This window comes from Pleurodeles waltl, chromosome 11, assembly GCF_031143425.1.
Source record: "Pleurodeles waltl isolate 20211129_DDA chromosome 11, aPleWal1.hap1.20221129, whole genome shotgun sequence".
Classification (NCBI taxonomy): Eukaryota; Metazoa; Chordata; class Amphibia; order Caudata; family Salamandridae; genus Pleurodeles; species Pleurodeles waltl.
Genome location: NC_090450.1, coordinates 736,768,171 through 736,783,604, shown reverse-complemented (window position 1 = coordinate 736,783,604; position 15,434 = coordinate 736,768,171). Strand labels below are relative to the sequence as shown.

At 43.9% G+C, this 15,434-nt stretch overlaps 1 protein-coding gene across 2 annotated transcripts in view; it reads right to left on the bottom strand.

Moving 5' to 3' along the window:
• The window catches only part of LRRC74B (leucine rich repeat containing 74B), a 155,434-nt gene that overhangs the window by 49,468 nt on the left and 90,532 nt on the right, over positions 1–15,434 (bottom strand). For both annotated transcript variants that reach the window (XM_069214434.1, XM_069214435.1), the window contains exons 8-11: positions 12,567–12,645; positions 11,231–11,326; positions 6,336–6,452; positions 1,251–1,379 (exon numbers count right to left, since the gene is read on the bottom strand). In XM_069214434.1, coding sequence (XP_069070535.1) covers positions 1,251–1,379; positions 6,336–6,452; positions 11,231–11,326; positions 12,567–12,645 — 421 coding nt within the window. The remainder of the gene's footprint in view (positions 1–1,250; positions 1,380–6,335; positions 6,453–11,230; positions 11,327–12,566; positions 12,646–15,434) is intronic.

The window sequence follows — 15,434 nt, the reverse complement described above, 5'->3', positions numbered from 1 at the left end:
CATAGGAAAGTAGTCAAAAGAGACATACGGACCCCCAGAAGCTAGCACAATGTATATGCATAGGACTGTAATGTTATCTGCATATGCAATTGAACTTCATCCAACATCAAGCATGTGTCATCCATCACGTCCCGTAGTCATATGGTGTTTTGGCTTGGCCTGAAGATGATAGGAAATTAATAGTTTCTCTACAGTGACTGGGAACAGTGAATAACATAGTTAGCTGAGAGGGTGAGACTAATTACATAGGGAAAATTGGATATCGCTAGTGATGGAAACAGGTTAACAATAGAGAGGCACAAATATGGAACAATGTCAAATTAGATCTATCAAAAATAAAAATGCTACTGTTGCTGGATAAGACACCACAAAGATGAAATGTTAAAATATTTGAGAAAAATGGGTGTCCTCTACTCCAAATAAGGGTCATATTTATCATAGTGTTGCGTTACCCTTACATCACCCAAGATAACGCAACAACAATACAACACTAACATCAGGTTTACTGAGGAACCCAAGGCCACCTTGTGTTGCCCTGCAGTGCTTGGTAAATCTGGAGTAACGCAAGGCAGCGCAAGTTGTTGCCTTGCTTTACTCTTCACCAGGGAGGCATTCCATGGGTGGAGTGTGGGTGTTCCCTCACACCTACTCATGGATTTTGTTGCATTCCTAGATTTACTATGAGGGGTAGATCTGGGAATGTGTCAAAATACTACGCCTTCCCACGGGAGGCACAGCGAGGACAAATATGTTTATGTATCCTTGTGTTCTACTTGCATTCTGCAGCACACATAAAAAGAGGAAAAAACCTCAGCGGATTGTTTTTGTGCAGGAAGGTGTGCCCACCTGACAAAAACAATTCTGCCTATAACACAGGCACACTTGCACCATGGCACAAGGGTGCCTGTGTTGGTGTGAGGCGAGGATAGGAATGTGCCATATAGTGTTAAATATTGCACATTCCTGCCCTCTCCTATTCACCAGTGCAGTCCAGCGCAGCAAGGTGACTTGCTGCAGTGTGTGAAAGTTTGATAAATCTGGGCCTCTGTAAGGTTGTGACTGCATAAAAGCACTTATCAGCAATGGGAAATATAATGCGAGGTGAAGGACACTCCGCACACGAAAATTAATCTTGAAAACCCAAGCACTATTTCTAAATTCTTCAGTGACTGTATGAGTTCACTGTCCAAGCATTAATTATTCTTTCTGAAACAAAGCATTCTCACTGCCATTGTTACACCAAAGCTCACCAGTAGGCCTTGCTGAAACTCCAGGCGGTTAATAAGTGTGCTCTTGTCTTCATCCACGTTTACAAAAAAATCCACCAACCGCAAACTTTTCTCTATTAGGTGATTTTTCAGCTTGGTCAAAGGATCTGCCTGTGAGAAAAATGCAAACATAGACTTAAAGTGTAACATGCCTTATTCACTGCCGCTGAAGACAGTGCTCAATTTGTACATAAAAAGGTGCCGGTGCCCAAAGCTCTCCTCTTAAACACGCGGCTGCTGCAATTAAATATGTGAACACGGAATACTGAGGCGGCGCAATCCTGAAGCCACCTTGGGCCTCTTCAATCAATATAAAGCCACTCCCTGCCCCTTCAGCTCACTCTAGCAGCTTTCTACTTTCTCCCTTTGTGACGCTTTTTCGTTTTTCCCTTCCTCCGTCTTTCCTATATGTGTCTTTTGCTCGCAGCAAATGCTTGAGGCAGAAGAATAAGCCCCGGCCCGCAAAAATAAGTGCCGGTGCTCAGCACCGGAAACAACAAGCACAAATTAAGCACTGGCTGAAGAGCTCAAAATGACTTTAAAGACACTGGGCAGATCATTTTCAGGACACTATGACGTGAGAGTGCCTTTTTATGTTCATGACAGTTCACGTCATGCCTCTTCATCATTCATTGTAAATGTACATCTAAACGGTAGGCCTGACTCACAAAGGTAAACTTACACTTTTGTGTAAGTTTACGATTTTTCGCAATTCACAAAGGACTTTTACGAGTACAATCTTTGCGACTGTGGAGTCTCTTCACTAGTGGTGGAGACTTGGCACATGAAAAGGTATGCAGCAGTAAAGCTACTGCTCATAAAATTACTTTGTGAATTGTAAAAACAATGGTAAACTTACATAAAAGTGTAAGTTTGCCGTTGTGCATCAGGCCCAATGTATATAGGTTTAGATTTGGATAGCATATCTGTCCTAGGCCAACAAGTGCCTTCAGAAGGCTCATGCTGTGACATTTATGTATCACACTTGTTGTCCACTCCTTGATGTCTCCACCACCATTCATTGAAAAAGAACATGTTCATTATTAAATGATTTGATGACTAAACGGTCATCTAAAGTGTCCTGTGCCCCAGCCGAACAAACTGAGATTACTTGCATGATTTGTGGCTCAGCTAATCAAACCTAAAAAAGGTTTTTTTCGTCCCAGTGATGTAGGTCTCTGGCCTGAAAAGGACCATATACCTATATTCCCTCTTCTCTGAGCAACTTCTGATTAGAATGGGCAGATAATTGCTGTTCAAAAAATCCCTCTTCTTCTATCCCAACTCCCCTTTATGCACAGCATTAATGGATGGTGTACACTGGAAGAGGGTTGAGCCAGGGTGCACATCAAGCAGCTGTTACTTTCCAAACCAAAATCTAATACATCCTCATACCAGTCCTTAGAAAGTGAGGTGCATCTAATCTCAGAGACAGAAGTTCATGCTTCTTGAAGGTATTTATTTTCCTTCAGGGATAGCCTCATCTCCTACAGCTGGGCGTCATAAAATACTTAATGCATGATATAAAATGCATAGTTTTTCCTGTATGTATTAGAGGAACGGAATGCTCGCACGAAGGATATGGTGGTGAGCCTCTTGCTTCAGTTTGTATTATTTTTGTTACCTTAATCCTTGCTTTGTTAAATCCAGGGAAGAAAGGTGATGACATTGTAGGTTCTCAGAGAAGCTCTTTAGGTTGAGCATAGCAGCGTGCAAGTGCTGCATTTCCGACGTGTTAGTATGTATCTGGGCTTTTAACCCTGCCCACCTCACTCCCTTCACTTTCACTTGTTTGTGGGCTTGCCTTTCAAAAATCCTTTGCTGACATTGGTAAATGTGTTACGTTTGTCCCTCCTTGGGACGGTTTGGTTACTGCCTTGGGGACCAACCCTGTTACATGGATCATTGCATGTTTGCCAATATGTTCGACTACCAGTAAACTTCTTTTTCCTTTTGTGTCTCTCCTCCACGGTGGCGGTGGCACTTTGAATCAGCTTGCTTATGTCAACTGTTTTACTTTATATTTTCCATTTATGTGGCAAGAAAACTCCATTTAGGAATTTACAACACTAATAGCTCTAACTTGTTTTTATTATTTTATTAGAGACTCAGTCGAAAGCACGATTTATCTTTAAGGTATGGAGTGTCTTTCTTCAATTATAGAGAGCTAACACAGGGACTCGAACCACAATCCCCAGTTCCAAAGTCCACAGCTCTGCATGTTATGCAACATCACTCTGCAGATCAATCCTCTTTTTTTAGGAGAATTTATCAACATCCTCCCACCCTGCACCCACCCTTAACCCCTTCCTCCCTTTCGTTTCCCTCAGCGCCTCCGTTCAGTTAAAACTTGCATTGCAGAGCCTCACATCCAGAGTCTCTCTCTCCAGGGACCCCATCTCTGAAGGAACAATCAGTTAAAATATAAACACATTTCAAATGAGTACGTTTCTTGTTACGTTAGTGATAATAACTTTGGTATTGTGAACACTCTGGCAATGCAGCACTTTTGGTCATCTGTGGTTAAGGTCTCAAATGGGTGAGAGATTTCCTTCGCAGGCTGGAGTCTGACTTGGCTTTTGAAAATATGCTATTAATAAATATTGTTTTACAGTTTTATGTAGTGAAAACTCCACCCAAAGATATTGGAGCGCTTTGCATGGGCACTGGTTACGTGACACAAGGATACATTCATTCACTTGTGTTTTTTAGGCACTGGGAGATTGTAATTTGCCCAGAATCACAAGATGCAGAGCTGACGCAAAACTGTGTTAAGTGAACCCTCTCAGTATTAATGAAGCCTTTAAAAGCATCATCCTGTACCAAACATTATGTGGATAAAATTAGTCTTGCTGTTTGTTTTGTTTCAAGGATGGGGCAGATTCCAAGCGCACAAGACTAGACAGGATCCAGAGTTTCAGATTTTTGTTTCAGAGACTCAGTAAGTAGGCTACGACTAGCCCCGCTGTTCAAAAACTGGCAAAATCCAGGCGATTATGAAACATTGGCTAAGCAAATGAAACACAACAAACTTTACTGCAAAAGACTGACAAACGCAATCAAGGGCCCAACACAGGAGGATTTTTTTCATAGCGCAGGTCACCAAGGGCAAAACCAAGACAGTGACAAAACAATGTTTCCTGCAACTGAAGAATACGGACAATGTTCTGCAAGCTTAGAAAGTTGAGGCAAGGCATGTGTGTGTCATTCCGAACGTGTAAGTTTGGATCCAAGTGTACCCATTTGGGAATCCACCACGCATACATATAACTACCTTTCCAGTGCTTTACACGTGTACATGTCTCGATGGTTCATATAGCTTGCAAAGCATGTCTATATGCTTGCATACTTGATGCGGGCATTTTCACTTCTGCATGTACACCAGCCAATGAATTTTAAGTCTGTTTATTTAGGACTTTTTGTGATTGTGATACACTTATGTGTAATATTCCAAGTTCCTTAGTATGAATGAAAATCTTAATTTTTATGCAAATGCTTTACTTATATGCAGGGCCACTGGTATTATGTGGCACAGAGGACCAAATTATGTGGTGGGGGCAATTTATATGGCAAGAAATGTCCAGTTATGCATTTACAATGCTAATAGTTCTAACTCAAGTAAGTACAAGACCCATTGTATTGCAAATGCTTGTTTAAATATAATTTCCACTTCAACCACAAAAGTGCAGTGCTTACAGTGCAGGTTCAGTTCACTCCTCCAGGGTGCCCAGGGTATGCGCAGGAAGGATGTTGTTTCTGTCTCACTATTGGTCATTTGGAGACAGCAATTATGTGTGCTTCAAGAGTGCATGCGTGGTGGCATTTAGGGTTCAAAATGCCAAGGCTTCGGCAGGCTTCTTGTGTTCCATCCGAGCGAGACGTCACCCCAGAAGGAACAAGGACTCTATCAGATTTGTGCCAAGTATGTGTATGTCAGCCTGGCCAGTCCACATGTTTCTAGAGTAACGTAGCCAGAAGGAAGCACCCAAGGAAACAATGCTGTGTTATTATGTAAAATAAAATGGCAGCTGTTTCACCACATTAGGAAGGGGGAAGACTGACAATAAGGTAAACAATCCTTCATTTGTTATCTGTGCTTTCAGACTATGGGCCTCATTCTAAGTCTGGCGGGCGGCGGAGGCCGCCCGCCAGACTTCCTCCCTCCAGAATACCGCACCGCGGTCGGAAGACCGCTGCGGCTATTCTTCGTTTTACACTGGGCTGGCGGGCGACCGCCAAAAGGCCGCCCGCCAGCCCAGTGTAAAACTCCCTTCCCACGAGGACCTCGGCTCAGAATTGAGCCGGCGGAGTGGGAAGGTGCGACGGGTGCAGTTGCACCCGTCGCGAATTTCACTGTCTGCAATGCAGACAGTGAAATTCTTTGTGGGGCCCTCTTACGGGGGCCCCACGACAACCCATACCGCCATCCTGTTCCTGGCAGGAGAACCACCAGGAACAGGATGGCGGCATGGGTTGTCAGAATCCCCATGGCGGCGCAGCGAGCTGCGCCGCCATGGAGGATTCTAATGGGCAGCGGAAAACCGGCGGGAGACCGCCGGTTTTCCACTTCTGACCGCGGCAAAACCGCCGCGGTCAGAATGCCCTGCGGGGCACCGCCAGCCTGTTGGCGGTGCTCCCGCCGACCCTGGCCCCGGCGGTAAGGAACCGCCGGGGTCAGAATCAGGCCCTATGTCTTCTTTGTCTCCGTTGCATGGAGGACCCTGGTCAGAAAATGCATTTCAAGTGAGGATCTGCTTTGCATTTCATGTCATGTTACAGCCTGGAATTCAATGGTTCTGATATCACTGGCCCATTCATTTTCACATCCTTGATAGGAACATATATGCCCATTACCACCAGCGACAACACAGCATCGCAGTGGTGTGAAGTCAAAAAGTTTCGTTCAACTTTCCCATTCACAGCCTCTTTATTGATTATACAGCTGTGACCAATTGGACCATTTAAATAATGAAAACACTTGATTAAATGCATACCGATTACTCAGCATGTGATAAGTTGCCATAATACAGGCTGGAGTGGAAACATGACAGAAACATTGTTTTTTACCTTCGGCTTGTCCTTCTTAAAAAGTACTGTGTTGCCCCCATGCTGGACAGTAAGGTTTGGAATGATAGATTTCACTGTGTTATACAAGTCTTCAAACTCCTTGTTTACTGTGATATCCTATATAAAAAAAATAGGAAACATGATATATATATGAATCGATGCTACAGAGAAAGAGCGAACACGTCTGAACAATTGGGAACCAAATCTGTGGAATTGCTCGTTGCTGCACCCCTTTTGTCATTTCCTTTCATGCCCCCATGAGTGTGTAGTGGTCCCATGTCCCAGCCCCACTAATATCTTGTAAATCAGAGCCCACTGGCCACCAGTTCTTGAATATTGTTAAGTAAGAGCTCACTTCCCGCCTATATCTTTATGTTGCTGCTCCCAACACTATTGTCCACTACACACTTGTCTCCAGTTATATCACAGCCCACTTCACACTCGTCTCTTGTGAGGTTAGTGCCCACCTTTGGTGCGGCTTGTGACGTGAGTGCCCTCTCCACAGTTTTCTACTGTGATAGCACACTTCATGCCTTGTACCCTGTGATATTAGTTTCCACTCTCGCTTGTATCTTGTGACATGAGTGACAATTCAATGCTTGTCTATTGTGATAGCAGAACCCACTTTCAGCTTGCGCTTGCTGGATATGACTATCCTCTTGTGTTTGCCTCTAGCAATATTAGTGGCCATTCCCCTCTCGTTTCATTTGTCATTAATACACTGTCCCCAGTGATGTATGTGATATAAAGGCCAGGATTCCAATTGTATCCTGTGACAGGAGTCCACACGCATAATACCGGTGTCTACTCCTTACATATATCTTGTGATATCACAGCACATTTCACATAGTATTCTGTAATAATTACTTCGACTCAGTAGGAAAGTTAAGTTGCAACTTGTCAGTGGAATCTGATATCTGCATTTTTCCCTGCAGCTTTTCATTTCTACTTTACTGTGTTTCAGTGCCTGCAGAACCTTTCCATGGGAAGGCCAAATCACAGCTGAAGGGGTATGGGCAACCTGCGTTTGTCTGAGTAAGCCCCTATCATGCTGACAAGGTTAGCTAGTTCACATCTGGCTTGTCATGCTGACAAGTTAAGTTAGTCCACATCTGGCTAGACCTCTCTTTGCCAGGATGTCCCAGTCAGAAGAAGGCAGTGGTGAGGCCAGAGTGGTTGTAGCAGCTGGGACCGACAGTTCCAGGAACATGACCTGGTCAGATGATGCCCATTGTTGAGGCCAGGCAGTCTTCACAAACAGGGTGTGTGATCTCTGCCCTCTAGATATGGAACATCTTGCCTCAAGACACAATCTGGAAGTCCCCAGTTCAGTCCCCAAGGTTCCCTGGAGACTGGGGGTAGTGGGTCTTGTTATTTCACAGTAAGCATTTTTCTGGAAGGAGGAGCTGGTTTAGCTCTAGACACCTACTTCATAGAAAGGGACTCAACAGCACGCCAGTAAAACATACTGGAAAGAGAGCCCCTGCAATCTAGGCCCATCTTTGGATGAGGTTAGATTACATTCACTTTACAAACATAAAAAAGAATGGGGAGAGAATGTCACATCCTCAATAGCTTTCCGCACCTAAGTTACACAGTGGCATAACACTGGTACTTTAATTAGTGATGATACTCCCTGAGGTAAGCTCGGCACCCACTGGTGCAAACCATTCTTCTTTCTTAACAACTACATGGAGCCATGGAAGAATCAGCTTCACAGGGTGTAAGTAGGTTTTCTGAAAAAAAAAATCTTTCATTACCATCTGTGAAAGAGCTTTTTCTTCACTTAAGTCCTTAGAAGCCTTCTTAGATAGGCAGGACATCACTTGTGGGGTTTTGTGCACTGTCAAACAGTTTGTAAGGCATTAACAGCAAACTGTATTAAATGGGGTACCCTAGTGTTCCTGTTATTGTTCGAAATCCCCACTAATGAAAATTTAATTTCACATATAGTTTCAAACTGATAGTACTCTAAACCTATACTATCTTGGAGCTACCAGCTTCTCTAAAAAACATTCCAAGAATTGTGGAAAATACAACCACCAGACCTAGTAGGGATCTTGGAATCCTGGTTACCTTGGACTCTCAAGCAAAGCTCTGCTTGTATTCTCAAGTGTCTGGAAACTGGAAAATCTTAGACTGAGTTAAGCCAACAGAGGAGAGAGGAGGAGACTAAAGGTTCTTGAAGTAGGGTTTAACAGAGATTCTTGGCAGCACAAATAAGCCACTGTTGAAGGACAGACTCTTCAGGAGACAGTGAGAGTTGTGCTAATGGTTAGCAGAATACCATTGTGGTACAGGAGCTCAAGTGAGTGGATGTTCAGAACTGCAGGCTTTAAAGTCCCACACAGCCAGTTTGTAGAGACAAAACTTTCCAAGGAGAGAACCTTAACTTTAATTACTTTCATTAGAAGGACCGAATGAATGGCACAAGTGATCTGCTGAAGATCCAAACAGTCCTGTCTACTCACACTCTAAGCAAAACTCTTGATATACATGCTCATACTCAGGGCCTCATTATGGGTTTGGTGGGCAGCAGAGGCCCCCCGCCAAACTCATTCAGACGGAACACCGCCACTCCGGTTTTCCGCCCGCTGGCCCTATTACGAGTTTCCTGCTGACCCAGCAGGAAACAGGCCACAACCTTGGCGTCGGCTTGTAATCATAAAAGTTGCAGTGCATCGGGTGCAGCAGTACCCATCATGCTTTTCACTGCCTGTAACTCAGGCAGTGAAAAGTGCGACTGGGCTGTCCATGGGGCCCCCGGCAACCCGTCTCTGCCAACCTTTGCATGGAGGTGAAACTGCCATGCAAAAGCCGGCAGAGAGGGCATTCGTAATCCGGAGCCCTGGCGGATTAAGACCGCCTACACCAGCAGGCTGTCGACCAACGGCAACCTGGCGGTGCCGGCGGTCGGACCGTGGCGGCACCGCCATGGTCATAATATGTAGGCCGGACTTCTGTTTTGGCAGCCGACCGCCCTCCATCACGAGTCTGGCGGTCCTAGGACTGCCAGACTTGTAATAAGGGGTTGAGTGTATCTGTATGTGTGGAGCCCCAAGCTGAGCAACATACTGCTCAAATCGACTGATTTTGAGAAAAACAACTAATTTTGAAAGCATTCTGTTGACCACCCAAGATGACTCTTAAGTCGACCTACCTTTGGATTCTGATCAAAGTGAAAATATTCATGAGAAGACCCAAGCCGGAAATACCATTGAATTTCATTGACATGGTTACCCTTAGTTTCGCAATTTTCCATTTTTACAATATTTGGGTAGTTTTTACATTTGTTTTTCTGTAAAGTGTCCAGTAACATACTAGTAATAGCTCTCGTTGATTTTTGTCTCCACCAGCACCTGCGATGGAGCTAGGCCTTTGAGTTTGGGGCTGGTCGCTAGTAATGAGCAACGGCTGCCTCGTGGCTTTACCTCTGCTTTTAAACTGTTAGATGTTCCTGTTGTGGGAGCTCAGCTATAGTGTGTTAATTAATTTTCTGCAGCCAAACACAATAGAAGACAGTACAAAACTTGACTCCCAAGGATGATTAATCACAAAGCTGTACATTTTGCATACATGGTTCACAAAGTCAGGAACTGGTTAAGTCAAGCACTTGGAAATCGGATCTGCATGTGAGGAACGTATGCAAAGTTTACATAATATCTGTTTTTGTAGGTTCCATATTGATTAGTAAACGTGGGGACTCCTTGGAAACTGTCAGTGAACACGTTGGGGACATGCAACGTAAGCTAGATGAACATCCACACAGTTTTAACTTAAAGGGAAGTCACAAAGATGTGTATGCATATCCCACACTTATCTCCATTCTTAAACTTGGAACCAAAAGGGCCAGGCCGGAAGATCCAGGCCTGAATTGTTCAGGAAATAGGTCAAAATTCACCAATATTCGAAAATGTAATATAATCGACAAAGATATTTCAATTTCTTAGGGACAGCTACAGTATTCAAAAGGGACATGTCTCTCAGGCATGTTGAGTTGATTTCCAGTACCCACACCAGTAGTACTTTTATAAGAAACTATCATTTCATAACTGTTACGTGGCCATTATTGCTTTGTTGTAGTTTCTTGCTGCCAGTGACATACTACGAAATTCATCAGAGATATTTCCTATTTACTTTTTGGAAATTACAATGTATTTTTTCATGTTGTCATCGTTAGGCTGGGCACCGTAAGTCTATGTTTAAATTGTAAGTGCATTGTGCTGGGCTGTGTGTCCAGTCTTGTGGGGCATGGACTGGATTGGGGGGCTCGGCTTGAGCGGTGTATCTAGTTTTGCAGGTCACATGTGGGGTACGGTGTGCAGCTGAAGGCCTCTATTACTGGATAATGGAAGAAAGTGCCTATTTTCAACAGATAGCATAGAAGAGGCAGCTGCTTTTGCCCTGCTGTGTAAACTTAGAATGAGGCGAGGATGGAGGCAGAGTGTGTGGTGTCCGAGAAGTAGTTCAGTAGACAGAGCCTCCATCAGGAATGGCAGGGGGCAACATTAGTACATTAATTTCAGGGGGCCTATGCATCATTTTATCCCATTGTGTTTTAAAAAAAGATTTGAACAGGAAATGATGACTGACCTCACAAAAATTCTGTGTCCCCCCTAACATGAACCCCTAACGTCACCCAAGGTTTCACCCTCCACCACCAAAGTCCAGCCCCACCCCTCCCAAACTTCACCAGCTGCCCCTGGTATATAAGGATCATAAGTGAGAAACCTCAAAGCGGAGGAAAGGGTGATAAGAGGAGAAGAAAGAAGGGGTTACTAAGAAGAGATTAGTCGGTACTCGAGGAAGATGGAGGCTGAAAACAATGGTGGTGCAACCACCTCATCTGAATTATTCAGCAGGTCTCAGGCTCCCCTGATTCGCTCAAACCTTACCGAGAAATCCAACGCTTCTATGGCAGATTCACGGTTTGCCTGAATCGCTTTCAATATGCCAAAGCAGCCTTCACTCTTCATGGGGTTTCTAGCCATCTAGAAAGATATCAGGAACAAAATATGGAAAGGATCATTTCGAGAGTTACAACTTTGTGCCCTTCAGCAGGAGAAAGTGAGACCATGGTTGCTGCAATTTGAATAGTCTGTTCAAGGACAAAGGCACTCTCCCTATGAACCCAAATATAATATTAAAAAGAGACACACACACACACACACACACACACTTTCTCCCTCTCTTTCTAACAAGAACATGTTAAACACAGAAAATGTTTCACATGGCCTCTATGAATTAGGGCTAAAATAAGGTTTTCAGTATCATAATGACAGCCACAGCCCCGTATGCAGAGCTTTACCATTATCTAACAAACATATAATTTATGAAAGGTAAACAAAAGCCAGAACATTATAATTGAAATCATTGTTATTTGCTGCATCTTGTAGAGAAAAGCATCACGAATCTCTCCCTTCTAATATAACAAGGTGTTTTTCTTAACAAATCAAATTATTGTTTTTTCTAAAATTCTACATTCTTAGCTACAAAATGATTTGTCTCTTCTTTTTACTACAGACAATCAACAGTATAGCTGAATATGTTGCCTAAAACTTTTAACTAATATTTCCCTATTTGAAAACATAAATGTTTTTCAAGTTAACTGCACCAAACGAAACAGTACAAATACACAATGGGCAACATGTGTATTATGGTCCTAGATTGCCATCTCAGAGTTCTTGTGACATTTATGTAACATTCATGGCCTGTTTCACAAAAGTAAACTTATATTGTTATGTACGTTTTCAACTGTTTGGCATTTAATTTAAAAGGGTTTTTACTAGTAGTATCTTTACGAGTACAGAGTCTCTGCACATAAAAAATAGGACTATCTTACACTGGTGTAGGTTTACCTTTAAGAGCTTGTATAGAGATGTCTTATGTGGTTACTCAGTCACAAACATGATGGATACCCCTTCTGCTGTATTACGATTCGATAATATCCTATGGACATCGTAATACGGAGGACGGAGTATCCGTCACACTTGTGCCAGAGTAACCCATCCACAATACTCTAAATCATGCCCTAAAGCTCTGAATGCAATTTGTCTGGGAAGTGGGAGTTAAAGGTGTGCTTAAGTTTTTCTATTTTAGCTCCCATAGGCATTTTTTGAACCTGTGCTTGTGGTCTCAGAGGGAGTGAAAGTTATCTGCCACCTCCCATCAAAGGAACTGGAGCCCTTTAACACATTGCAGACACACATGACACTCGTGGAATATACTCACGCCAAGAACTCTCAATGTCTTATTTTCCTTCAGACCCAAAGCCAGGCTGATGGCACCTTCCAGGGAAATTCGATTATTGCTTAAAACAAACACAGACAGTCAATATCAGTTATGTTTGTTACACACAGTAACAAAGATATTCATGCTGAAAACATCACACTTGAGGAAATGTGTAGACAGCAGCTCTACTCCCCAGTTGTCTCAGTTGCTACTGAAAGCTAAACAACTAGTCTCACTCATTCACTCACCCACTAACACAGTGACTGATTCACTTTTGCGTTCACCCACTGATTTACACACCAACGTATTAACTTCCACTGATTCACTCAGTAAGTTACTCACTAGCTGGCTAGCTCACTAATCTACTATTCCGCTATATCACTATATCACTTCTTTAACGTATATCAAATGCACTCCAGTGGAAGAGTCCAACTGTCTGCAGCAGAGAATGAAAAACAAAAATAACAGTAACCCCAGCATAAGAATAGATTCCTAAAGCCCCTGCCTTGAACTGAGTTCCATCTGCCAGTTGATCTTATAGGGACCCACTGTATTGTAACAGATGCAGCCTGGTCTGAAAACAGAGTGGGTCACATGACATGCAACTACCCAGTCTGATTGGTCTTTGGAAGCCACAAGCATTCCCTAAAATATCACAATTTCCTCAGAAGTCAGCTCCCCTCTCTAACATGGAAAGCATTCAGAATGCCTCCTGCTGCACTGGAGGAGGCTCTTACACAAGACGTATTCTATCAGGGGGGTCAAAAAGGTGGAGGTATCTCTCATCCCCTACTTCTATGAAGGCTTCATTAATGAACTCTGCAGATGTTTTATGATATTTATGATTTTTTATGACTCCATTGAAAACCATAAGACTACTTCAATGTTCTTGCACAATGATCAGCACAGAACAAAGGAAAAGAGAAGTGGCTGCGGCAGAGACAGAAAGAGAGCAGAAATTCCCTAGAACCTGCATTGTAATGTTTTTGGGTGTCTGTGATGTGTAATGTAAAGATGAGTGTATTTGTGGAGAGTAGATCGAGCGGTGGTTTGGTATGTGTTTGGTGCGTTGCCTTTTGGTATATGATTCTTTTTATACATTATTCGAAGATTTGAGCTACATGTGGTTGGGGAGGGGTGTATTGATGTTGCAGTGTTGAGCTGGCACCATAGACCAAGATAGTCACATTTTATAGCCATTGTAGGAGGCTGGCCTGGCTTGTAGTGGGTACCAGAGGTACTTACACCTTGTGCCAGGTCCAGTTATCCCTTATTAGTGTAGAAGAGGTGTTTCTAGCAGCTTAGGATGATAGAAGGTAGCTATGGCAAAGCAGCTTAGGCTGAACTAGGAGACATGTGAAGCTCCTACTATACCACAGGTGTCATATGCACAATATCATAAGAAAACACAATACACAGAAGTACTAAAAATAAAGGTACTTTATTTTTATGACAATATGCCAAAAGTATCTCAGGGAGTACCCTCAGTATGAGGATAAGATATATACACACGATATATGTACACAAACCGAAATTATGCAGGTAATAGCAAGAAAAGTAATGCAAGCAGTGTAAAATTACAGTAGATTGCAATAGGAGCACATAGGTATAGGGGCAACACAAACCATAAACTCCAAAAGTGGAATGCAAACCACTAATGGACCCCAAACCTATGTGAGCTTGTAGAGGTTTGCTGGGACTGTAAGAAAACAGTGAGGGTTAGAAAATTGCCCACCCCAAGACCCTGAAAGGTAGGTGTAAAATGCACCTACTACCCCCAGAGAGCACAGAAGTCGTGATAGGGGGATTTTGCAGGAAGAACAAACACCAGCAATGCAACAACAGTGGATTTCCGGACCTGAGTACCTGTAAGACAAGGGGACCAAGTCCAATAGTTGTGACAGTGTTGAGAGTGGGCAGGAGCCCAGGAAATGCCAGCTGAGGGTGCAAGGAAGCTGCCACCTATTGGAAGAAGCTTGGAGTTCTGTAAGAAAGAAGAAGACTAGGAACTTCTCCTTTGGAAGGTGGATGTCACACGTCGTGATGAAGCTTGCAGAGGTATTCCCACGCAGAAAGATTGCAAACAAGCCTTGCTAGCTGCAAGGGTCCGGTAGAGGTTTTTGGGTGCTGCTGTGGCCCAGGAGGGACTAGGATGTCGCCACTTGGAGGAGGAGACAGAGGGGGTGCCCAGCAACTCAGGGAGCCCTCACAGAAGCAGGCAGCACCCGCAGAAGTACCTGAACAGGCACTTGGAAGAAAAGTGAACCTGAGTCCACCCAAAGTCACAAAAGGGAGTCCCACGACGCCAGAGAACAACTCAGAAGGTTGTGCACTGCAGGAAGGAGTGTCGGGGACTCAAGCTTGGCTGTGCATGAAGGAAATCCAGCATGGGGAGGCAAGGAGTTACCTCCACAAAACTTGGACTGAAGAGTCACTGGACTGTGGGAGTCACTTGGACAGAGTTGCTGAGGTCCAGGGACCACGCTCGTCATGCTGAGAGGGGACCCGGAGGACCAGTGATGCAGTCTTTTGGTGCCTGCGGTTGCAGGGGGAAGATTCAGTCGACCCCCGGGAGATTTCTTCAGAGCTCCTGGTGCAGAAAGGAGGCAGGCTACCCCCTGAGCATGCACCACCTGGAAACAGTCTAGAGAGCCAGCAGGATGAGGCAATACAAGGTTGTTAGTAGTCGTCTTGCTACTTTGTTGTGGTTTTGCAGGCGTCCTGAGCAGTCAGCGGTCGATCCTTTGGTAGAAGGTGAAGAGGGAGATGCAGAGGAACTCTGGTGAGCTCTTGCATTCGTTATCTGAAGAATTCCCCAAAGCAGAGACCCTAAATAGCCAGAAAAGGAGGTTTGGCTACCAAGGAAGA